Source organism: Gobius niger (assembly GCF_951799975.1).
Source record: "Gobius niger genome assembly, chromosome: 10".
In the NCBI taxonomy this organism is placed as follows: Eukaryota; Metazoa; Chordata; class Actinopteri; order Gobiiformes; family Gobiidae; genus Gobius; species Gobius niger.
This window is the reverse complement of record NC_136861.1, coordinates 2,094,301-2,121,194: the sequence shown is the minus strand read 5'-3', so window position 1 is coordinate 2,121,194 and position 26,894 is coordinate 2,094,301. Positions and strand designations below refer to the sequence as shown.

Below are 26,894 nucleotides of genomic sequence, written 5' to 3'. Positions count from 1 at the left end.
GAAGGGAAGTGGGAGGGAGTGAGGGTAGACATTTGTGAAGCATGCAAGGAGAAGACATATATGCTATATGTTATTATTGTTTGTCCTTTATACATGATGTACATAGCAATCAGAAATGCCATAAAATATTGTAATGAATAGAAAGGGTCTAAGAATTATATCATGGAATGTAAATGGTGCTAATGAAAGGGCGAAACAAAGGAGAATTTTGAAGCATTTAAAAAATCTTTCTACTGATATCGCTTTCATACAGGAGACACATTTAAAGACTGAACACTTAAAATATCTTAAAAAGGGGTGGGTAGGAGAAATAATTGGTGTTGGGTTGTCCTCAAAAAGAGCCGGTGTTGCAATTTTATTCAATAAAAACATTAAATTCAACATAAACAGCGTCTTTTTGGATCCAGATGGCAGATATATGTTTATTAACTGCTTGCTGGATAATAACAATATCACATTGGTCAATATATATGCACCCAATGATGATAAGCCATCCTTTTTCGGTGAAATCGAGCTCAAACTGGCTAATTATATTGACTCTGTCATTATCCTGGGTGGAGATCTAAATTTGACAATAAATCCAAATATTGATAAAACAGGCAAAATTATTAGACCCAAGAAATCTGTTTTTTCTCTCCTAAAAGCAATGCAGACTCTTAACCTGGTAGATATCTGGAGAACGTTGCATCCAGAGGAGAGAGATTTCACTTTCTATTCTAACAGGCATCATTCCTTTTCGAGAATTGATATGTTTTTAGTTCCTAAAGCAATTGTAGAAAATACTCATGCAAAAATTCATCCAATAATTATCTCTGATCATGGTCCAATTCAAATTGATGTAAGTCTAATGCCAGATTCTAATCAACCTAGGCAATGGAAAATAAATGCATCTTTATTGGAAAGTGACGAATGTAAATTACAATTGAAAGAATTTATTTCAGACTTCATAAGAAATAACAAGGATTCGGTATCTGACATGTCTACAATATGGGAAGCACTTAAATGTTGTGTAAGGGGAGAACTTATCAGGATGGCAAGCTTAAAGAACAAAAAACAACGTGCTGAAGAAAATAAATTAATGACCGAAATAAAACAATTACAGAATTCCTTGTCCCAAAAGTATTGTCAGGATACATGGATCAAGCTTTGTAAGAAAAGATTGGAGTATGATAATATAATAAGACAAAAGGTGGAATATAAATTAAATAGATCCAAACTGAAATTTCATGAGCATGGTGAACAAGCTGGAAGGCTCCTTGCATTGAGGTTAAGAAAGCAGATGACCAGAAATGATATATCCAATATTAAATTGCCAAATGGTAACATTTCTGCAGACTCAAGAGAAATAAATAAAGTATTTAGAGATTTTTATGAAAACTTATATAAACCAGAGAACGATCACGATATAAAGGAAATCCAGACATATTTGGATGGAATTCAACTTCCAACATTAGCAGAGGCTGATAAAAAAGCTCTAGAAGAAACCTATTCAGGTGGAGGAAATCCAAAAAGCAATAACAATGTTTGCAAAAAACAAGTCTCCTGGCCCGGATGGGTATAACGCTGAATTTTATCAAATATATAGTGATGATTTCTCACCTCTATTATTAGAAATGTATCAATCATCTTTCAATAATCAATGCTTCGCTCCAACATTCAATTTTTCTCACATCACTTTAATACAAAAAAGGACAAAGATCCATTGGACTGCAGAAACTATCGCCCTATATCCATTGCTAATATAGACAATAAAATATTGGCAAAAATTGTAGCAACTCGCTTACAAACGGTCATTGGAAAAATAATACACACTGACCAAGCTGGCTTTATGAAAGGTCGGCACTCATCTGATAATACAAGGAAATTATTTAATGTTATACACCGTGCCAGAAGCCTTCCTTACTCAGCGGCCGTCTGTACCATTGATGCAGAGAAGGCTTTTGACCGTATAAATTGGTCATTTTTGTTCTGTACATTGCACAAGTTTGGATTTGGCATTAACTTTATACAGTGGATTAAAATGCTCTACACAAAGCCTATAGCTTCAGTCAAGACAAATAACCTGATCTCAGAAACATTTACTTTAAGAAGAGGAACAAAACAGGGTTGTCCTGCTATTATTCAATCTGGTCATTGAACCATTAGCAGCAAAAATAAGAAGTGAAAGTAACATTCATGGCATAACAGTTGGACGTCAGTACAATAAATTATCACTGTATTGTGATGATATAATTGTATACCTGTCTCATGTGGACTCTTCTTTAGAATGTATTAATGAGGCCATCAATCAATATGGGGGCTTATCAGGATACAAAGTTAATTGGGAAAAATGCGAAATATTACCATTAAATAAACATTGTAGGAAATCGCTGATTCAAAACTCCAGAATTAAATGGAAAGAAACAGCAATAACATATTTAGGTTTACATATCACATCAAATCTGTACCTAAGCAGAGATATAAATCTTAAACACCTAAGGAATAAGATAGAATCTAAACTGGAGCGCTGGTCACATCTCCAGATATCGCTCTGGGGTCGAGTGAATATAATTAAAATGAGTATACTTCCAGCAGTTAACTACATATTGAAAATGTTGCCCGTTACAATTAATAAAACATGGTTTAAGAAATTGCATACAATAATCTCAAATTTTATATGGCGTGGGAAAGCTGCTAGATGTTCTTATCTAAGATTGTCTAACTTGCAATCCAAAGGAGGATTACAGCTGCCAAACTTCCAACATTACTTTCTCTCCTTTGGATGTGAACAAGCAAGCCAGTTGTTCCATCACACTGCAGATAAAGACTGGGTCAAAATAGAAAAAAACCTACTAATGGAATTTGATATTGAAGTGGAAAGCCTATATTACATAAAAAAAATTACCACATGAATTAAAACAAAGCCCTATTGAAGCCACCTTTAATATTTTAAAGTCATGTCAAAAAATACTTGGAATCAAATCAGCTACATCTGTGAATCAGCCTCTTTGGTATAATTCTAATTTCACAATCAATAAAAAGATTATAAAATGGGCTACTTGGAAAGACATAGGCATTACTCAGCTTCAAGATATTATTCATGAGAGTTCCTTTAAAACATTTACTACTCTAGTTGATCAATATAATGTCTCCAAAAATAACTTCTTAAATTACATATCTTTAAAATTTGCAGTAAAAAATTGTGTATCTTTTGAAAACATGACTTATGGCACCCATCAATTGGAAGATGCACTTTTCAATCAAGATGAAACCAAGAAAACAGTTAAAAAAATATATAGAATCTTAAATGAACATCATACTAAAAATGCAAACGATATGTGTATTAGGAAATGGACCAATGATCTAAACATTCAGGAGGACGATTTATCATGGAATGACATCTGGAAGAATGCCAGGCGACCTTTTAGATGCAGCAAAAATAAGCTGAGTCAATTTAAAATCTTGAACAGGCTGTATTATACACCTTCCCAATTGTTTAAAATGGGTGCTGTAGATACTAATTTATGTATAAAATGTCAGGCAGCTGAGGGAACCTTGGTTCATCTTTTGTGGGAATGCCCAATGATAAAGGAGTTGTGGACAAAAACAACAAATGAAGCCATGTCATATCTACATATTGATATTCCAATGACTCCGCAAACTTGCATCCTTGGAGACCTACATCAATTTAGTAATGCTTCATCAACGAAAAAGAATGCATTTCTATCATTATGCATTATAATCCAAAAGAATAATTTTTAAAAAATGGATAGACAATGACTGTCCGACTCATTACGACTGGTACGCGCATGCTATGGAGACGATATCAGTGGAAAAAACGGCTTTTAGATTATACAATCAGGAATCCGATTATCTTGAAACATGGGATCCATTACATGAATTTATCTTGAGTGTTAATTGAATGTACGTAGAATTCCTTTTTTCTTTTATGTGAATGGAATTGTACTTACTAATATTAATATTGACATTATCATCTGTAAATATTGTTGCGTGTGGTAGAAACTACTTGAGACCCTTTGTATATATGTCTTCTATATAGCTTTGTAAAAATGCTTTATACACAAGGTGTAAACGGTTTGGGTGCGGGATATTTAGTACTTTTCTCTTTTTCTTTTTCTTTCTCTTTTTCTTTTCTCTGTTGTTTTTTTTTCTTTATATGTTTACATACTTTGTAAATGTATTGAATAAAGTTATATAAAAAAAAAAAGAAAAAAAAGAAAAAAAAAAGAAGTTTGACGTCATGGTGACGTGTAAACAGGCAGCTACCTCCCTCTCTCTTGGTCCAGCTGCATTTTCTGCCTTTTTATGTGAACTGCATTTGTGGTTTCTGTGTTCCACATTGTTTTACTGGATACTTTTGTACTTTTGGATTTTTTTTTTACTGCAGCTTTTTAAAAGTAAGCAGCTAGCTTAGCAGCTAAACCCATTTGAGACCTACAAATTTCTTCTTTTGAGACACTGAAGAAGCATCAAGAGCTGCCCACAGCTGCAGCACAGAGGAGATGTCACAGGAGGAGCTACAGGAAACAAAAAAAGGACAAACGAGGAGGTATCCGGGTGAGACTCAAAGCTAAGCCACTGGTGCCTTCTTCTGGCTAATGGACGTACACTGCTAAGCTCCTCCCAGAAGATGGTAAAAGACTGTTGTGGGGCAGAGGGAGCTGCACAGGAGGAAGAGGGAGGAGGTGGTGGAGCTGACCAGTGCAGGACACCACGCTCTGAAACAGGGACAAACCTTGTATGCGCTGCACCGTTTCAGAGGACCAGAGGAGACTGAAGGTTTCCTCCGGGTGCTACGGTTTCCTCGACCTCCATGCTGGTCAGGTTGACCCACAGTGGCATCGCGGCTCAGTCGCAGCGGCTCATGACTAAAATCTGATCATCATTTCGTGATGCGCTTGTACAATGAGAAATAAAGCACTACTTACTCAAACATCTGACAGACCTGCTCTGATGTGTAAACGTAGTTCTAAATGGAAGTATTATGTTCTAAATGCAAAGAACATCAACAACAACAAAAGAGGCTTATTAGATACATGTCAGTCTCAAAATGTTTACTTTTCTACATATCTTATTTATGCTGATATTCAAACAGAAGATTTATTGACATGTATATTCGTTTTGGCGATCAGACCCCTGCAGTACACATTGATGTATGAAAGTCAGTATGGATGAACAGCTTGTAGTTAGGGATGTCGTCCCCGGAGCCTGGACACTGTGGTGGTATGGAAGACCTGTGAAGATGCAACAGGGAGAAGTCGTGGACGGAAGAGTTGGAGATGGGGTGGAGGTGGGTCACAGCACAGCTGGGAAGCATGAGTGCTGGGGCTTAAAAGCAGGACCGAGGGCGATGATTGGCTTCCGCTGATGGCTGAGGTGGAGGTGTGGCCCTCTCGGAAGCGATCATTGGCTGCAGGTGTTTGATGCTGAAATGAGTCTCCCAGGTTGAATTAACGCCTAGGCTTCATATGTGTGTTCACACCAGATGAGATTTCCGTATCTCATTGAATAATATCAGAGCAGCGTGTGGTCTATGGTGTGGAGGGGAGTGAGGGGCGTGGCTGGAAAGCTAGGAGAGAAGGGGAGGGGGCAGAGGGGCAGAGGAGGGATCACTACTGACACCTATTGACAAAAAAAAAAATCAGAGCTTAGTGCAGCTTTACGGCTCCAGGCCTATAACTCTCTGCTGCACGGGGAGTTTTACCTGGTTTACAAACAAAAACACATACATTCTCAACACTGATCCAGCCACTAAAATGAGCTCTCCTGGCATCTGTGTTGGAGTAGTAGTACACAGCTTTGCTGGATAACTAACATTATGTATAACACAATGTTATTTGAGTGGTGTTGGTCTAAAGTTACATGCTGCCCCAATCTGACCGCAATCGGCCCAGGTAGGTCAGCAATCGGCTTAGAGAGAGGACGACCGGCATCACAACACTTTATGTTTCTGTCAAATATTTACGGAGATCTTTTTATATACATAGTTATTATATGTATTTATTTGAATTAGGACAGTGCTCATTAATCAACATGTCAGCAGAAAGCCTCAATATAAATGTACCAGAATTAGCACAATAGTGAAAATGCATATGTTGTCCTAAGGCAGGTAAAAGAAACACACATGGAACAACAAAGAAGTCAGTTAGAAGGACAGTCATTTTCAGATCACAACTGAACTACTGATAGAGCTGAATTACACGAACATGCTATGTTTGTAGTTTATTCTGGTTGAATGTTTCACTCTAAAACAATCAGAAAAGTTGGTATGCTCTATCCCTCACTAAGTTTTATTGATGAGAGGAAAGTGGAATGAATGAGAGCAGCAGTGAGGGGAGGGGCAGAGGGAGAGAGACAGACTTTCAGTCACAAAGGGGAAAAGAAGTCATATTAAAATATTTTTATCTCATTTTCTTTTTATAATAAAACCAAAATAATAATAAACACTTTAAAAACATAGTATAGCAGCAGTAGTTTTCCAGACTCCCTCCCTCTTCAGCTCTATGGTCCTCTTGGTTGAACACCTTTCCCAGGGTGGCCTCTGCGTCCTCCTGCAGGGCGAGCAGTGCCTGATTGTTCCATCGGAGGGCGCTGTGTGAACACTCCTGCCTGATTTTTCCTCACCAGGCAGATGAATGGTATCATACCTTCATGCTTCATACCAGGAGTTTTAAAACTTTTCAGGCCACGACCCCCAAATCCCTCAACCAACAACTCGGAACCCCTTCAGTAAAACGTAATAAGGTTTAATAATAATGTATTTAACATCTGGTTTGAGGATGTTTCTCAATAATATGCTGTTTTCAATGAAAAATACATCAAATTGAATGACAGAAAAGTAAAAATTATTGTCTTAAAATCATCTTGTGGCCCCCACTTCAGGGTCCCGCATCCAACACTTTGGGAACCACTGCTTTATAGTATAACATACAATACATGCTCAAATATAAAGCGAGGCTGAGACGAGGCAGTTTGAGTCCGGTGGTCTTTCTTTGTGTTTGGCACGTTTTACACAACACATCAATATCACGGTAGCACCGCCTTGTGGTCACAGACATGTACTGCTGTTCATTACATTACACCACAAACGGTTTCCTGGGCAGAACAAATTTTGTGCTTTTTTGCAATTTGTGGATCCCTCCAGGATGCAGGTCCCGGGGCAACAACGCCTCCTCCGCTTTGTCCTCCAGAGGGCGCCGCTTGTGGCAGCCACATATTAATATGGTTAAGTAACCAGAGCTGTTTTTTCCTATACACAAACTACGCAAGGTGCGTAGGGCCCCCGCAGCCGCAAGGGCCCCGCATCTCAGTCAAACAACGGTGTTTTTTCACTGATTAATCAACACGTTGTTAGGGGGACAGGCTCTTCCAGCGCGCACTCACTCTCCGTCTACTTTTGCCACATATAACACCAAAACGGAGCAGTCTGCTGAAGTGAATGAGCAGGAGGGACCGACCGCCTTCCCCCGTCACTTTCAAAGCGCGAGTGCTTCTCCGCTCGTGTCCCGCTCGGCCGTCTGTCTCCCGGTGCTTGCTTCACCGACCTGCTCCTCCGCGGCTGCATCATGTCACCCGTGTCCCGAGCGCTGCTCTCATGTTTTCTCTGCTCGGTCTCTGGGCTGCAATGGCCACACTCTCATTTAAACTCTCTTCGTATTGTGTCTGGTGAGTCTAGAGCATCAGGACAGTAGTTTGGCGAGTAGCCTATAGACGAGAGTAAAAAGCAGTTCTCCATGGCCTTTTTGTGTAAAAGTGGAGTTGAATCCACAGGGTTCTCATGAGCACAGTAACATACAGTAACTCTGGTTCTATGAATGTGCACATTCTATAGGCAAGGCAAGGCAACTTTATTTATACCGCGCATTTCGTACACAAGGCAACTCAACAACGAGTTGGGCGACTCACAGACTAATTCTCAGTGGTCAGACAGAAATAACCGTCAGGTGCAGGTTTCAGTTAGTTTTAAATCAGCGGTTGCCAAATTGTGGGTCAGGGACCAGAGGTGAGAGAATGACACAATTTGCTATTTACCATTTTAAAAAGTGGGGGAAATAGACTAGTAGTAGTCCTAAATACCAGTCTCACAGTGGTTTAGTGGTTAGTGGTTCTCACACATGGGGGCAGGGCCTCAATAAGGTCATTATGTTCCACTCCTGCCCTGCACTACTGCACAGTGGAACTGTTTTTGACCGTAAATGGATTTGCTCTTCGTCGAATAGCCATGGGACGCGCACTGTAGGGCCCCCGTGTGGATTTTTGCTTAGGGCCCCAAAAGGGCCAGCACCGGCTCTGCCCTCCTATTTACTGTTGTGTTGATTTTGGTAATGAGTCCTGGCCCACCCCTTCTCCTGTGCTCCTGTCTACAGAACAGGCCATGCTGAGAGCACATTACACACTTTGGCTTCAGAGCAGACCGAATTATCCACTTTGTCGGTAATGTGATGACTGACTAAGACCCGTCGGTACAGATAGGTGACCTTTATGAAATAAATGTCAATCGTTAGTTCTCAGAGGAGAGAGTGCCTGGACGCCTCAAGGCTCTAAAGCTTTTGATAGTTTAAAAACGGGACCAGCACAAACGGAAATCTTTACAGCACAGAACAGCACAGACTGTTTATTTGTTTAATCTGGTTTGGAGCTTTATAAGGGCGGGGTGGCCTCAGATCATTAATATCTCCAAAACGATAACAGCACAAACCATTTTCTACGGCACAAAACAGCACAAAGTCATTTTTTTTTATATTTAAATGTGAGTATGATGAGGAGCCACGGAGGTCAAATTGATCCGACATATTCTATATTAACAACAAGAGCATCATTCACGTCATACTTCAAATGCCATGATCCACATTAATGGAGAAGAAGCCTGGGCCCAGAGACCGCTTTACGCACGCGTCTTTGGCACGGGCCGGGGGTGGATTTGCGCGTGATCCCTCTGTTAATCTCTGCCTCTGTCCTCTCTCGCAGCCGACTTGCATGCAGGCGCGCTCTCCTTGCCGTGTGCGCGTCGCGGCTGTGGGCGAAACGCGCTAACTGCAGCCTGCGCGGGCGCGTCACGGAGACATGCTGCAGAGGTTAAAGGTGCCGCTGAGCGTCGCCAGGTAAGTGCTCCGGATGCGATCACCCTGCCCTGCGCGCACACCACACCGGCTCAGCTCCGAAAACAATGGCATTAGCGCGATCCTGTTAGCTCTGCCCCCGCGCGCTGCTGTTGCGCATGGCACGGCGACGGTCTGGCACTTGCGCCTTCTCCAAAGAAGGAGCGCTTAAAACGGGTCGACAGTTAGCCAAACGTACGCACGTTTAATGGGCTAAGGACCGGTGGAGCACGGAGGTTGCGGAGGTTACGGAGGGACTGCGTAATCGTCTTGACTTCACCTTTGTGATCTGAAAGTGTGCAGCGGTTGTCAAACTTTTCACTCCGTGTAAAATATTTCACCTTACATCACCAGACCTAGATCGAGTCTGGGGATAAAAGGGTCTGAAATCAGCCTAAACTGGGTGCAAGCTAAAAACATCAAACTTGTATTAATGTATTCATGTATTAATAAAGCATTGACGAAGTCTCATTTAAAACAGATCATGTTCTCTTTCCTATCTCGTAAGGGGAATAAAAATCATTTAGTGATGCCACCTTGGCTCGATGGAATTGTAGATTACTGACATAAACATAAGAAATGTGTAGCACGCTGTTGCCTATTTCATTTAAAGGAATGGGCCACCGTTTTTATATACTGAGATATGCTCTTACCTCACTTTAGCCGAGTTAATATATCCCCGTCTGGTCTTTGTCCGTGCGCTCTGCCAGGCAAACGGAGCACATACGCAGCCTCTCCCACATGTCACATAGCTCCAAAAAAGCTCACGATAGAAGCTACCAAGCTCTTCCACGTGTTCCCTATTTAAATAAAGTTACGTGAAGTGTTTTCATGCAAAGTATATTTACACATTTACTCCTAAAGGTTATTGACGGAAGTGAGCGGGGGGAAGTCTTTAGGAGTTACTGCGCGGACGTTTTACTCCTCGTATCATTACGCCTCACAATATAGTCCCCCTTTTTATCTGCTTATAAAATCGACATGCTACATTTCTGTGTAAATATACTTCGCATGAAAACACTTCACGTAACTTTATTTAAATAGGGAACACGTGGAAGAGCTTGGTAGCTTCTATCGTGAGCTTTTTTGGAGCTATGTGACATGTGGGAGAGGCTGCGTATGTGCTCCGTTTGCGTGACAGAGCGCACGGACAAAGACCAGACGGGGATATATTAACTCGGCTAAAGTGAGGTAAGAGCATATCTCAGTATATAAAAACGGTGGCCTATTCCTTTAAGAGTCCATTTTCAGGTTTGGGGCCACATCGCTCTCTTAACTCAAAGAAATTGACTTTTTGCATCTCGAGACACCGATTCTTTTGGTAAAAGTTAGTTCAACCCCCGCCTGACAAAATCTTGGTATCTAGGTCACAAAATCAAGTCACAAATTTAAACCTTGCTCTAACTGTAATTCTGATTTTGTCCCAACAAATTTCCCAAGGTAATTTTGGAAACCTCTCCAGATGTTGTTGTACAGAAGAAGAAAAAACAATCACATCATCTAAATACAAAAGCACAGATTGATGGCCACAGCCCCCAAAAAGACGCTCGTTGAGCCGCTGAAAAATACCTGGCGTGTTGCATAAGCCAAAAGGCATGCGGTTAAACTCACTTTGTAACAATTGCTGGATATGATTACGAGCCATTTCATACTGAGGGAGGGATTCTCCTCCATGGCTGATGCACAGGGGTTTCCTCCAGCAATGGAATGTCATGAGGTATCAAGTTTGTACAACCAACGTCACACAAAAACTGTGCTGTACTTGGTTAAGAGAGCCCTTGCTTGTGCTTTCTCGCTCTCTCCAAAATGTGTAAACGCAGCAACATGTACTTGTGACTGCTCCCCAAATACAACATCAGCACACTCTGCTTTCACTAAGGAGAGTGACACTAACAAACCTTCAGGCAGGCTTAAACAGACATATGTTCTCTGGGAAAAATGTAAAATATACTTTAAGAGGGGGTATTCTGCTTTTTCCAGTCCCATAGCACCAGTCTATATCACACTACAATGATGACGAAACCTTCTGTTGGTCTGTAAATGCAGTAAATTAGAATAACTGCCTTGTATAAAATGTCTCTCTCAAAATGGCTGTAGTGAATGTCTTGAAATAGGCCTCTGTCTCTTTAAGAACCTCTGAGCCTTTAGACACGCCCCCTCCACATGCTGTCTGTGGCATCAGTGGGGAGGGGGCTCTGCTGAGGAGCAGTGGTTGGTTACTCGGCGGGTGACGAAAGCTCGGAGGCGTCTCCAGGAGGTGGGGGCGTTAGTAGGAGGACTCAGGCAAACCTATCCCTAAAATGGCCGCCATCAGAGTTTTTACAGATTACTCAAAAATACGTGAATGTGCCAAGGCAACACTTCAGGCATGTTTTTAATGAGGGAGTGACAGAATAACATGATGTAAAGCTTGAAAAAGTCGATTTTGCATAATACCCCCCTTTAAACGTGAGCCCAAAAGGAACCAAAAAATCCAAGGCACATCGTTGGAGAACTTTAATTAAAAGGCCTTTATTAAATCATGGCTATGGTGATGAATTGCATTTCGACCTGGCAGAGGCCCTTGTCAGAATGCAGACAGGCAAATGAGAGGAGCCACTCCTTTTAAAGGGGAGGCACCCACAAGAAACACAAAATGGCCTTAAATCTCAGCATCACTAAGAATAAATAAACATGACAAGAAAATATATACATTACACAACAATACATATGAATAAAGGTGCAAAAGCAACAAAGCACCACAGGGGGCAACCGTGACGTTATCAAAGGTTCATTATAAATAGTCTAAAGGAACGGAGAGAAATCAATGTCGTCATTAAGGCCTGGGGGCTCGGGAGCCCTAAGGTTAACAATCCAGTAGGTTTCACGCTGGAATAACAGAGTCTGTCACCCCCTCCTGGTGAGTTGGACACCGTTTCCTTAACCATGACCTTAAGTTTGTTGACGTTTGTGTGAGTATTGAGTATTGAGTATTGAGTATTGAGTATTGGGGGTTGTTATTGCGGATTGCTCTTTTATGCTTCGTTAGTCTTTCCTTTAATCATCTTTTTGTTCTGCCACTGTAGAAGTGTCCACATTCACACTGTCGTTTGAACACCACAAACATGTGTTGCAGTTGGTATAACTTTTAAGATGGTATTGTGTTCCAGTCCGTACATCCTCAAAAGATTGTGATTTGTCAATATCAGAGCAACGATATCAGTGGCCACATGGAAATGTTCCTTTGGTCCTTTGCAGCCACGTAGTGGGATGCCTCGGAGGCCGGTGGCTCCTCACCAGTTTGTCTTTTAGGAGGGGGGCACGCCTGAAACAAAAGACAATAATATTTCAGATTTCATTTCACGAATGGCATATATACGTCTGGAGCTGTCCCAGAAGGATGTTGTTATTCAGGTGGAATGGGTGAGCTGTCAGCCCGTAGTATTGTGTTGCCATCAGTGCTTTTACGGTAGATAGAAGTATCTGAAGTAAGGTGACCCTGCTGATCATTTGTTATGTTCAAGTCCAAAAAATCTATATTTGTTTTATTGTAGTCTACACTCAGTTTAAGATTTATGTTGTTTGTCAAGTTGATTTATTTTGTATTTATGAAACTCAAGTACAAATCTGAAATAAATCATCAATGAAGCTTCCATAGTGGTTGCCTCGCTTCTGTCAGTCTACCCCAGGGCAGCTGTGGTGCAATAGTAGCTTACCACCACCGAGTATGGAGTGAACGAATAGTGCAATGCAGAGCGTCTTTGAGTGTCCAGAAAAGCACTATATAAAACCGATGTATTATTATTATGAATATTCTGCTATATATTACTCTCTGCCCCATACCACTCTGGCACCTCCTTTATCAGCTTGTTTTAGAAGAACAGCCACTGAATTGACTTCATTTCAGCATTTGTCAGATTCTGGTTCTCACTATTCACAGAATTAAAAAAATACTTTTCAAAAGTAATTTCTCCACTTCAAAGGAAACTGTTTTAGTGAGACAAGGGTGTTTGTTTATGGGGTAAAATTTGGACTTATGTGTTGATGTTAGTTTTTATTAACGGACAGTTTGGATGTAGATGATGTGCTAAGCATGATTAGTGCATAATTGGTCTATTCTTGTTTGTCTAATAAATCAAAATGTCCATCAGTTTGTGGGCCACAAAGTGCTGCCCGGTCTACTGCAGAGTGGGACGCGGCACAGACACAAAGACACTGTGACAATACCCGCCTCACGCACGGCCCAGACGGCGGCAGGACACTCGTGATAATGGGTGGGATTAAAGAGTCTCTAAATGGACAGGGATCGAGCGCCGCAGTTTGTTAACGCTAAGCCCTTCCTGGTTAGTGGAGCGCGCTCACGCTGTGTGACGGGCCACGTGGACGGAAGGAGACCTTGCTCTCTTTAGTCCATCATATTACAATAAAAAGTTACTACCGTCCAACACGACACAATGTGACAATGTGCCCCATATGCGGGGCAAGTTGTCACAAGGTGTGGGCTTGATTGTCATCATCGTTTTTAATGAACTTTTTGTTAACTTGAAATTTCATAAACCTTTGTAACTTTTTTGCTTTTTGAGATAAATGGACGAAAAATATTTTTTAAAACAGTCACAATTCAATGCGTGTTCAAAAGCAAAATATTCTCCATCCATCCATCCATCCATCCATTTTCTTCCGCTTTATCTGGGGGCAGGTCGCGGGGGCAGCAGTCTTAGCAGAGATGCCCAGACTTCCCTATCCACGCACACCTCCTCCAGCCAGCTGTTCTGGGGGGACCCCGAGGCTGCACCAGGCCAGCTCGGAGACATAGTCCTACCTGTGTGTCCTGGACCTTCCACGAGGCCTACTCCCAATAGGACATGCCTGGAACATATCCTAAGGGAGGCAACCAGGAGGCATCCGAAACAGGTGCCCTAGCCACCTCAGCTGGCTCCTTTCGACGTGAAGGAGCAGCAACTCTATGTAGGGTATGAGGGTTTATTAATCAATTCATTTGTTTATTCATGAATTAATAGCTTGTAGATTAGCCTTAAAATTTAACGGGGCACCAGTTCGAAAAGCCATCCATCCATCCATCCATTTTCTTCCGCTTTATCCGGGGCCGGGTCGCGGGGGCAGCAGTCTCAGCAGAGATGCCCAAACTTCCCGGTCCACACACACCTCCTCCAGCTGTTCTGGGGGGACCCCGAGGCGACACCAGGCCAGCTCGGAGACATAGTCCCACCACCGTGTCCTGGGTCTTCCACGAGGCCTTGTCCCACTAGGACATGCCTGGAACACCTCCCGCGGGAGGCGACCAGGAGGCATCCGGAACAGATGCCCGAGCCACCTCAGCTGGCTCCTTTCGACGTGAAGGAGCAGCGACTCTACTCCGAGCTCCTCCCGGGTAACTGAGCTCCTCACCCGATCTCGGAGGGTGCGCCCAGCCACCCTGCGAAGGAAACTCATTTCGGCCGCTTGTATTCGCGATCTTGTCCTTTCGGTCATGACCCAAATCTCATGACCATAGGTGAGGGTGGGAACGTAGATCGATCGGTAAATCGAGAGCTTTGCCCTCCGACTCAGCTCCCTCTTCACCACGACAGACCGATACAGCGACCGCATCACTGCTGACGCCGCACCGATCCGTCTGTCGATCTCACGCTCCATCCGTCCCTCACTCGTGAACAAGACCCCGAGATACTTGAACTCCTCCACTTGAGGCAAGGACTCCCCACCGACCCGAAGAGGGGAAGGAGAACCATGGCCTCAGATTTGGAGGTGCTGATCCTCATCCCGGCCGCTACACACTCGGCTGCAAACCGCCCCAGTGCGTGCTGAAGGTCCTGGTTCGTTGAAGCCATCAGAACAACATCGTCCGCAAACAGCAGAGATGAGACTCTGAGGCTCCCAAACCGGACACCCTCCGGCCCCTGGCTGCGCCTAGAAATTCTGTCCATAAAAGTAATGAACAGAACCGGTGACAAAGGGCAGCCCTGGCGGAGACCAACACGCACCGGGAACAGGTCTGACTTACTGCCGGCAATGCGAACCAAGCTCCTGCTGCGGTCATACAGGGAACGGACAGCCCGTAGCAGAGGGCCCCGGACCCCATACTCCCGGAGCACCCCCCACAGGGCACCACGAGGGACGCGGTCGAACGCTTTCTCCAGATCCACAAAACACATGTGGACTGTATGGGCGAACTCCCACGAACCCTCGAGTACCCGATGAAGGGTATAGAGTTGGTCCAGTGTGCCACGACCAGGACGAAAACCGCATTGTTCCTCCTGGATCCGAGGTTCAACTATCGGCCGGATCCTCCTCTCCAGCACCCCGGAATAGACCTTACCGGGGAGGCTAAGGAGGGTGATTCCTCTGTAATTGGAACACACCCTCCGATCCCCCTTTTTAAAGAGAGGGGCCACCACCCCGGTCTGCCAATCCAGGGCAGTTCGAAAAGCGAACAAAATAAAAGTAAGAATAGGAGGCTAAACTACAGATTTATCTGAAGGAAGTAAGGTATTGAACGTACACATTGACCCTTAGTCTGAAATAATAAACACAGACATTACCAAAGCAAACTGTGGTTTATGGAGGTTTAATGATCAGAATCAATAAACAGACGGCATTAAATATTAAAGTGCAAACAGGATAACCTAGAAGGCTTACACGATGAATATTCAGATAAAATGTTCTAAAATTGTATCTAAAAGTCAGTAAGGTCGTTTGCGTAGAAGTTATGCAGGTCTTATTGAGCCAGGTCTGTGAGATGCACTTACGACCGTGAGAGAAAGGTTTTCCACGCCAGCTGTGGTCCGGGTTCCAAAGTCCTGGTGTCCGACGGCCTTTGGTCGTGGTCTCTCGGGTGGCGATCTCAAGCTGATGCAGGCGAGGGTCTCTCTGCAGCTCCTCTGGGCCTTGGGCATTTAGCTTGACAAGCTAGACTCAATATGGTTGCGCTGAATGCTCAGTGATCAAAAATGTTGTTGTCTTGTAGGAAAAATGCAAATGTTCTTAAAAGAAGTAACTGATAGTTACAAATCACGTCAAATGACGGGCTCAAACTTAAAGATTCTTGTGGTTCATCTGAGACAAAGAGAGATCAGAGTTCAGCGGAGGATGTCGCCATGTGCTTATCCTGCTGTCTCTCCTTCTCCTTCTGTCTGAACTCCAAGAGAAACTTCAACTCTCTCGAACTCGAAGTCAAGTCTAGCATTTCTCACAATTCTCACATTTCTGTCCAACTAATTCGATGCACCCTTCCTTTATACCGGGGGCGGCCCCTTTGTCTCCGCGGGACTCGACCAATCGATTCAGTCCGTAACTTCGGGTTCGGGGATTGCCGCCGCGACAGGCACCAGAGACCTTATGGCCACGACTACGAGCAGCCGCATCGACAATAGAAGAGGAGAACATGGTCCACTCGGACTCCATGTCCCCAGCCTCCCTCGGAATCTGGGTGAAGCTCTTCCGGAGGTGGGAGTTGAAGACCCCACTGACAGAGGGATCCGCCAGACAATCCCAACAGACCCTCACAACACGATGAGGTCTGACCAGCTTCCTCCAGCTTCCAGCAGGTTTTTGTTTGCTTTTTGTTTGTATACTTCATTGTCCCCGTAGGGAAATTTGTCCTCTGCATTTAACCCATCCTTCGATACCGCTAGGGCAACCTGTAAGGAGCAGTGGTCGACGGCAGTGCCGCGCCCCGGGACCCATCTCCATGATGTGGAGCCAGGCTGATGGTCAGAATCACCTGGCTGGAGGATTCACCTATTGCACATGTTTTTAGTGGTAGGGGAAACCGGAGTACCCAGAGGAAACCTACGCAGACACAGGGAGAACATGCAAACTCGACGAAAAAATGCCATTCGTAACGCGTTGTGCCTATGTGTAAACCCAGCATTAGCAGCCATGTTACCATGGAAACAACGCTAACACCAGCGTCTGTTTAATCACGTCATGACATTTATTCGACAAACTGCGTTTCCATCTCGCAAAATACGCATCAACAGTTATGCGCATAAATCAAAAAACACCTCAAGTGAGCGGATAAACTTTTTATGTGAAATTTGGTGTTTCCATCACTCGTAAATTATGCGCATCTTCAAAATGCGCATTTTTGTCCAGTGATGGAAACGCAGTTAAGGCCCCGTCCTGGTGGGAATTGAACCCGGGACCTCCTAGCGGTGAAGCGGAGGTGCTAACTGCTGCGCTACCGTTCTGGTAGGTGGTGATAAGTTGACAGCTCAGCCCCTCACAACTACAAAGTCGATCATCGACCTCCTGCCTAGGGTGTCCTGGTGCCACGTGCACTTGTGGACACCCTTGTGCTCGAACATGGTGTTCGTTATAGCCAAACCGTGACTAGCACAGAAGTCCAATAACAGAACACCACTCGGGTTCAGATCGGGGAGGCTGTTCTTCCCAATCACTCCTGTCCAGGTCTCACTGTCGTTACCCACGTGGGCGTTGAAGTCCCGCAGCAGAACAATGGAGTGCTCAGTCGGAGCACCATCTAGTACCCCTCCAAGGGCCTTCAAGAAGATGTTGGGCCCGTAGGCTGAGACAACGGTGAGAGCAGTGGCGTGCACAGACATTTTGAGGGGCAGGTGCTCAACCAAGACCACAGGGCACAGCCCCCCCACCCCCCCAAAAAAAGACAAAAAAGTGATTTTTCTGTAATTAGTGACACTAACAGACCATTGATTAACACAGCAACATGAAATGTCCAACTATGTGGACCTAATAGTAAACTACATAGACTTTAAAGGACAATGTAGGACTATCACAAGACTCTGCACTTAAAGGCACACTGCGTAACATTTTGGACTATATTGTTGTAGCAAAACAAAACATGCTCCTAATGACCAGCTCGAACAAAGAAAATGCTGCTACTGCAGTGTGTAATAAAAGAATGGATTTGAATGTGAAACTAACATGTTTAAATCTCAAATTCTACTGCCTTTAGTCACACCTCCATGGAGACTCCCAGTAAAGTTTACAGCCATATCTTAGGCGGGGTGAGCCTCATAGATGTTTGTTTGTACAATTCTGAGGTATTTTTCAATTATGAAAATAATGGTCATAAAATAAATGCTTGTATTTCAATTTTATTTATTGGGTAAAATTCTACACGGTGTGGCTTTAAGTTTAGCACAAATACAAATAAATGATGCAAAGGTTCTATAGCCTACACGTAAAACATCTGGTTTGTCAATATCATGACATGGATATTTTTGTCCATGTCAAAAATATCTTAAATAACAATAATCCCCGGGGCTGTTCATGTTCCTGTGCTCCTCACACAGACGCACAGTGTCCAGAACACAGGCACCTCCTCACCTTCTCTCTCCTCCTCTCTCCTCTGTCTCCTCAGCTCAGCTCACTCTGCTCTGTCCCTGGTCTACGCTTAGCCTGACTTAGTCTGAATAATACAGCTCATTTTCAGAACATTTTATAGCGCGACAAAACAGAACCGCTAAAGTGACTAAGAGCGCTAAAGAGTGCTGACGTCCTTGCCCCGTCGGCCCTCTCGTTTCCTTTCCCCTTAATAATCCCGTCATGTCGCGCTGGCTCGTTCATAAAGTTACCGAATTTACTCAGTTTACTTTACTCCGCGTTTCACAGAGATGGGCTGTACCATCTTCTCAAACAGGGGAAACACTGGGACAGCACAGCTGCCCTTATTGATCAGGCGGAGTCAGCGCCGCCGCAGCTCGAGAGGCAGAGGAGGAATGAAGCGCGATTTGAAGTTGTTGAACATTAAAACTGTATTTTCAGCACATGTTGGCTTAATAGGGCAAATATCTAAGAACAATAAAATAAATAATACTTAAAAAAAAACAGGTCTTAAGAAGGGCACTTAAAGGGCACAGGGCAGAGGGGCAGGTGCTTAAGCACCACCTGGGGTCTACCTGTGCACGTCCCTGGGTGAGAGACCTGTCCCCAACCCGAAGGCGTAGGGGCGACCCTCTTGTTCACCGGGGTGAACTCCAACATGTGGCGGCTGAGCTGGGGGGCCTGTATCTCTCAACCTCCCGCACGAGCTCAGGCTCCTTCCCCCCCAGCGAGGTGACGTTCCATGTCCCGAACGCCAGAAGCTGCGCATGTGGACCAGGTCGTCGAGGCACCTGCCTTCAACTGCCACCCAGTCCTCTGCACCCAACCCCTACGGATCCCTCTGCGGGTGGTGGGTCCACAGCAGGGCGGGCCCACAACGTCCCTTCGGACTGTGCCCGGCCTCGTGGGCAGAGGCCCGACCACCAGGCGCTCGCATTCGAGCTCCAACCCCAGGCCTGGCTCCAGGGTGGGGCCCCGGTTACGCCATACCGGGCGACGTCATGGTCCTTGTTGTTGTACTGTCCATGGAAGTCTTCTGAGCTGCTCTTCGTCTGACCCGTCACCTCGGACCTGTTTGCTATGGGAGACCCAACCAGGGGCATAAAGCCCCAACAACATAGCTCCTCGGATCATTCGGGCACTCAAACAACCCCACCACGTTAAGGTAGCACCTCAAGGGGTCGGCAAAATGCTCCATGAGCTGTAAAGTGTACAAATTCACTAAAATAGCCCAAACCAACAGCCTCTTTAAAAGCTAATGTTAAAATAATGTGACAAATGACCCCTCAGTTTTTGTTACAAATAGCCTCTAATGTCCACTTTACCTTCATTAACATCTCTGTCTTTCAGAACAGTGTCTTTTGTTCATGGCACTAACTAAAGGAAAGCTCTCATTACAGAAATAACCCAAATAATAAAGTTTGGGAAAAGGCATAAAAACAATTCAATTGTCTCCAGTCCAAATGGGAAAATGATTATTGGAAGAGAAGAGGAAAACCAATACACATATCAGATACTGTATATCAGTACCAGCGTATAAAAAGCAATGTGACACCGTGTCCCAAATAGATACACATTTTTGTAACACTTTTTTTTAAACACTACCTTGATACATTGTACTTAGTACAATGTAATCTGCTTTGTAACAATCTGTAATAACTTGTACCTATGTAGAACAATGGAATGATGGGTATTTGCAGTTCAAATGTAATGCGACATAAGACCCTCAGGCTACGGTTAGAGTAGAGGGTCAGTTGGGGCTGGTTGTCTCAGGGGGTTCAGTTGGGGATGGTTGTCTCAAGGGTCAGTTGGGGCTGGATGTGTCATGGGGGCAGTTGGGGCTGGTTGTGTCATGGGGTCAGTTGGGGCTGGTTGTCTCAGGTTGTCAGTTGGGGCTGGTTGTCTCAGGGGTTCAGTTGGGGCTGGTTGTCTCAGGGGGTCATTTGGGGCTGGTTGTCTCAGGGGGTCATTTGGGGCTGGTTGTCTCAGGGGGTCAGTTGGGGCTGGTTGTGTCATGGGAGTCTGTTGTGGCTGGTTGTCTCAGGGGGTCATTTGGGGCTGGTTGTGTCATGGGAGTCTGTTGTGGCTGGTTGTCTCAGGGGGTCATTTGGGGCTGGTGGTTTCACGGGTTCAGTTGGGGCTGGTTGTCTCAGGGAGTTAGTTGTGGCTGGTTATCTCAGGGGGTCAGTTGGGGCTGGTTGTGTCATGGGAGTCTGTTGTGGCTGGTTGTCTCAGGGGTCATTTGGGGCTGGTGGTTTCAGACGGTCAGTTGGGGCTGGTTGTGTAAGGCAAGGCAAGGCAACTTTATTTATACCGCGCATTTCGTACACAAGGCAACTCAATGCGCCGTGTAATGAGGTTCAGTTTGGGCTCGTTGTCTCAGGGGGTCATTTGGGGCTGGTTGTCTCAGGGGGTCAGTTGGGGCTGGTGGTTTCAGGGGGTCAGTTGGGGCTGGTTGTCTCAGGGGTTCAGTTGGGGCTGGTTGTCTCAGGGGGTCAGTTGGGGCTGGTTGTGTCATGGGAGTCTGTTGTGGCTGGTTGTCTCAGGGGGTCAGTTGGGGCTGGTTGTGTCATGGGAGTCTGTTGTGGCTGGTTGTCTCAGGGGGTCATTTGGGGCTGGTGGTTTCAGGGGGTCAGTTGAGGCTGGTTGTGTAATGAGGTTCAGTTTGGGCTGGTTGTCTCAGGGGGTCATTTGGGGCTGGTTGTCTCAGGGGGTCAGTTGGGGCTGGTTGTCTCAGGGGTTCAGTTGGGGCTGGTTGTCTCAGGGGGTCATTTGGGGCTGGTGGTTTCAGGGGGTCAGTTGGGGCTGGTTGTCTCAGGGGTTCAGTTGGGGCTGGTTGTCTCAGGGGGTCATTTGGGGCTGGTGGTTTCACGGGTTCAGTTGGGGCTGGTTGTCTCAGGGAGTTAGTTGTGGCTGGTTATCTCAGGGGGTCAGTTGGGGCTGGTTGTCACATGGGGTTAGAGGTTGGTTGTCACATGGAATAGAAATGGCAGAGAAATGTAGTTGAGTCTCAGTAGTTTCATCATCAGCGTTTGTGGAGGCCATGTTTTGTTACAGCTCTTTTATTGTGAAAGGGCTGACACCATAACACTGCTCTGTTTGTATTCAATAGTGTATTTTCAACCATGTATATAATATATACCTGGATTTTAATTGACTCTTTTATTACTGGTGACTTAATAACCATCCATCCATCCATCCATTTTCTTCCGCTTTATCCGGGGCCGGGTCGCGGGGGCAGCAGTCTCAACAGAGATGCCCAAACTTCCCGATCCACACACACCTCCTCCAGGTGTTCTGGGGGGACCCCGAGGCGACACCAGGCCAGCTCGGAGACATAGTCCCACCACCGTGTCCTGGGCCTTCCACGAGGCCTTGTCCCACTAGGACATGCCTGGAACACCTCCCGCGGGAGGCGACCAGGAGGCATCCGAAACAGATGCCCGAGCCACCTCAGCTGGCTCCTTTCGACGTGAAGGAGCAGCGACTCTACTCTGAGCTCCTCCCGGGTAACTGAGCTCCTCACCCGATCCTCACTTAATAACCATATATTGAAATAACCTATTCAACTGGAAGAGGCTTTAACGTTTGACTCTGTGGACGTTCTGTTGATGAGCAGTGGACAACCTGCCCCTGCCTTCCCTCACGTGTGGAAGAGTTGCCTATTTTTTTGTTTATGGCTATATATAAAAATAAAATAAAATAAAATAAAATAATAAGAATAAATGATCATTTATGCACGGAAAAAAACGTAACCTACAAAATTATTTTTACGCTCGAATGAGCGCATTTTCGACCAGTTCAGCTTTACCCAAATCTAAAAGCTTCTTCAATGGAGAGCAATTTGAAAGCTAAGACCTACAAAAGTGAAAACGTAACTTTTTTTTTGTCACGTTGTTGCCGCGATTTTAGCCGCATTGTTGAAGCGTGTTTGTCGTGTTTTTGTCGTTTTTAGCTGTTTTTAGTTGTTTTTAGTTGTTTCTTATTTTTTTCTTATTTTTTTTAAACGTGTCTTTGTCACGTGTTTGTCACTTTATTGTCACATTTTTCTTGCTTTTCTGGCATGTTTCTGTTGCTCTTTTGTCACTGTATTGTATCGTTTTCGTCTTGTTTTTGTCCCTTTTTTCTGGCTTCTTTCTCGTGTTTTTGTGCCAGCACGTTTCTGTTGCTCTCTTGTCACTTTTTGTTGTGTTTTCTTCCTTATTTTTGTCGCTATTTTGATGTTGTTGTTGTTGTTTAAGCTTTTAGATTTGGGTAAAGCCCAAAGAGAGAAAATGTGCTCGGTTAAGGTGGGGGTTAAGAGGTTAAACTGACGCGTCCTGGTTCATGTTTCGGGCTGACTTTGGTTACATAAGAGATTAAGGACGGGGCTGGAGGTGCTCCTGGAGCGGCTCAGAGGCGTCAGAGCGCGGCCAGAGGACGGACGAACGGACGGACACAGTGGAGCGGGCGCGCAGCAGCAGCAGAGCCATCACACGGGGAACTGCGACGACGCAAAGCGGACTTCACCACAGCGCACAGCCGACCACGGAGCAGCGCCATGCGGCTGAAAGCAGCGCGCGGCACCCGCTGAGCACCGTCCCGGCAGCCTCCGTGTGACAATGCCCACCTTCTCTGTCATGTACAGGGGAGCGGTGATCATCAGCAGGTAGGAGCCACAGACTTTGTTATTGTTGCTGGACCGTGTCGAGTCAAACGGTGTTATCAAACGGAGGTCTCGCGGTCCTGGGAGGTCGGAGGGTTAGATCCGTGTTGCGAGCATGTGCTATAGCCTAATGCTCCTCCGGGGTCTCGGGGTGACCACCTGTCCCTCTATTGGTGGTCATCCATTTAAATCGTTGTCCCGTCCCTCCCTAATTAGACATTGTCATAAATTGACGTAAAACAACGCTATGATAATCATAAAGGCGACTCTCTGGCATCTTGACTTTATGGATTGGGATGTTTGTGACACCTTTTAGGTCTACACAATAGGCTTATGGCCAAATCCAATTGGTGAGGCAAAACCCTCATCGCAAGAGTCCACAATATAGCCTACAGTGCCTCTCGAAAGTATTCATACACCTTGAACTTTTGCACATTTTGTCATGTTTACAACCCTAAACATCAAGATTTTATTTTTATTTTTTTACTGAACGTTCACACACAAGTAACAGACAACTGTGAAGTGAAAGCAAAATGATACATGATTCTGTTATTTTTCAAAAAATAGAAAAGTGAAAAGTGGGGCGTGCATAAGTATTCATACAGCATGAATGAATACTTTGTAGAACCCCCTTTTGCTCTAATAACAGCACAAGTCTTTTGGGGTCTGACTCTACAAGATTTGCACATGTAGAGACTGACATTTTAGCCCATTCCTCTTTACAAAACAACTCAAGCTCTGTCACATTAGAAGGAGAGCGTTTGTGAACAGCAGTTTTCAGGTCTTTCCACAGATTTTCAATAGGATTTAGGTCAGGACTTTGACTGGGCCATTCTAACACATTAATATGTTTTTATTGAACCATTCCATTGTAGATTCATCTTTGTGTTTAGGGTCATTGTCCTGCTGGAAGGTGAATCTCCGCCCCAGCCTCAGTTCTCTGAGCCCATATTTGGCTCCATCCATCTTCACAACTATTCTTACAATCTCCCCAGTCCCCGCTGAGGAAAAGCAGCCCCACAGCATGATGCTCCCCCCCGTATATTTGACCCTGGGGATGGTGCACTCAGGACGATGAGCAGTGTCAGGTTTGCTCCATACATAACGTTTTGCATTTGGGCCAAAAAGTTCAATTTTTGTCTCATCTGACCAAAGCTCCTTCTTCCACATGGAGCTGTGTCCTCCATATGACTTCTAGCAAACTTCAAACAGGATTTCTTATGGCCTCCTTTCAATAATGGCTTTCTTCTTCCACTCGTCCATGAAGGCCAGATTTGTGTAGATACGACTTATAGTTGTCCCATGTACAGTTTCCCCCAGCTCAGCGGCAGGACTTCACAGCTCCTCCAGAGTTATCTTGGGGCACTTGGTTGCATTTCTTACCAGTGCTCTCCTTGTTCGATCTAATATTTTAGGTGAACGGCCGTGTCTTGGTAAGTCTGCAGTGGTGCTTTACTCTTTCCATTTCTGAATGATGGATTGAACAGTGCTTCGTGAGATGTTCAAATCTTGGGAAATCTTTGTATAACTTCATGCTGCTTTAAACTTCTCCACAGCTTTATCCCTGACCTCTCTGGTGCTCCTTGACCTTCATGATGTTTAGTGACCAATACACTCCGACCACAGCTCTGAGGGCCTGAAAGAACAGCTGAAATTATACTGAGAGTAGATTACACACGTGTCCTCTGTTTAACCGTAAGGCCAAGGTGTGAACATTCTGCCGTCATTAGGAATGTTTTAAAGGCAATTTAATGCACTCAGAAAATGCTGTATGAATACTTATGCACGCTAGGGTTGGGCGATGTCCCCTTAATTGGCCGTTGACGATGTTATGATGATATCGTCCATTTCTTATTATAAGCATTTTTAAAGACATTTACATAGCCTATATATATGCTGCATATTACTATGTATGTTAGGAAAATGTGAGATTGCAGATAAATGGATCTAAACCAAACATGATCTGAACAGAGTCACGGAACACGACTTTTGCAACAGAAATGTGTTAAAACTCGTGCGTAAAAGTGAGAGAAAACGACTTATTCGTCAACTCCTCCTCAATAAGGCTCTCATCACACTAATACAAATGTAAATCTGAGCTTATTATTTGCATTTGCTCAATTTTAACGTAATGTTTAAGAAACAGTGGGTGAACGGGACAATATGTACACGTTTGCGTCGTAGCCACGTTTTTGAAGCCGCTCCACGCGCCCCCCGCTCCGTGTGCTCGTAACTTCGTACCTCCTACACCGCCTCTTTCTCTCCTCTCTCAGTTCTTCGTGAGAATATTCCAAACCCATGCGTGCCCATGCTAGCTCCGATGTGAGAGCTATCTCGTCATTTTAAAACGGTTTAAGTTTCCGTACGAAGCAAAGCAAAGCAAAACCACGCGCTGTTAAACTCCGAGCTGCAGAGAGAGAGAGAGAGAGAGAGCCCTGCACGTCACAAACAGAGCAGCGCTGCGTCTTTACTTTAATAATTACGGCTAACACATCATGGCTTCTGGCAGGCCACAGAAACTAGCGCGCATGTTAGTTATATCCGTGATTTAATTTACAGTGCAATCCCTGCAAAGTTTGTTGGTTTACAAGACCCACAGAAGACCAGTGCGTGTTTCTGACAGGAGGGGGCGGGGCATCACGATGGTGGCTCTCCATCCGATCATTGCTCATACAACCCTAATGCACGCCCCACTTTTCACTTTTCTATTTTTTGAAAAATAACAGAATCATGTATCATTTTGCTTTCACTTCACAGTTGTCTGTTACTTGTGTGTGAACGTTCAGTTAAAAAATCAAAATCAAATCTTTATGTTTAGGGTTGTAAACATGACAAAATGTGCAAAAGTTCAAGGTGTATGAATACTTTCGAGAGGCACTGTAAATGACAGTGACACTTAGCAGCAAACAAGAACAAGTCATGGTTAGTCAACACTGTCATGTATTGATATCAGATTACGTCTATACGTGATTATAGATTATAGATTAAAGGGGCTGGAAGCAAGTTCGCCATTTTATACTCACTACTGCCACCTCAGGCCATATATGTAACTGCACCTTCTATATTAAGCTTGTGCATGACGGCAATTCGGGCCGAAGTGACACATTTTTGAGTGACCGTACAGGATTTTAGAGGCAGTTGTGGTGAACAGGTCTGAGCTCATTCTACACATTAGGACATGGCTGGAACATGTAGGGGGAGGAAAATACTTAATTTTAACATTTTTAAACTCCTTATAGTCCCTGTAATAAAGCAACCAAAGTAATACACTCGTCATGATTGAATTCAGAGTGCAGCGCCTAATTAAGTAACAAGGTTAGCACACAACAATGGCGACGAGGAAATTGAGGACCATTTTTTTATTTCTTGTAAACCAAGGAAACCGACGGTGACACGGCGAGTTAGCAGCAAAAGTTTTTAGCTAACATGGAAAAGTCAACCGTTGGCTTGCTACACGGATCCTGCTACACTTGGACCGAGATGGTTGACATCTTTCGAGTTGTTTGCGGACGGGAAAGGGACTAATTTTGGCCGATGATGCTACAGATGCAATGAAACAGCGGAGACGACTTCTACTTCATTTGGCCGGATAAGACGTGCAGGACATTTCTCTACTTCACCGTGCACGGGCGAAACGACTGACTACGCTGTCAAGCACTCAACGCGTATTTTGTTCCTCAAGTAAATGCAGCATATGCACGACAGACTTTTCACAAGTTGTCCCAAAAACAAGTGAGACTGTGACTTTCGGGGAGACAGAGATAACCAAATAAGAGATGCTAGCCTGTGTAGATCCACTTGTGAATACGTAGGGAGAAAGCTACTAGAAGAAGGTCCAGGTTGAA

The 26,894-nt window shown here is 44.6% G+C and overlaps 1 protein-coding gene across 3 annotated transcripts in view; it reads left to right on the top strand.

Moving 5' to 3' along the window:
* Window positions 1-8,935: 8,935 nt before the first annotated feature.
* The window catches only part of LOC306968705 (syntaxin-binding protein 4), an 83,363-nt gene continuing 65,404 nt past the window's right edge, over window positions 8,936-26,894 (top strand). For 2 of the 3 annotated variants that reach the window (XM_079564183.1, XM_079564182.1), the window contains exon 1: window positions 22,740-23,052. In XM_079564183.1, the coding sequence (XP_079420309.1) occupies window positions 23,006-23,052 (47 nt within the window). In that variant the 5' untranslated portion in view covers window positions 22,740-23,005. Of the gene's footprint in view, window positions 9,102-22,739; window positions 23,053-26,894 lie in introns of those variants that run through there. The other variant, XM_079564184.1, reaches the window with a different exon arrangement.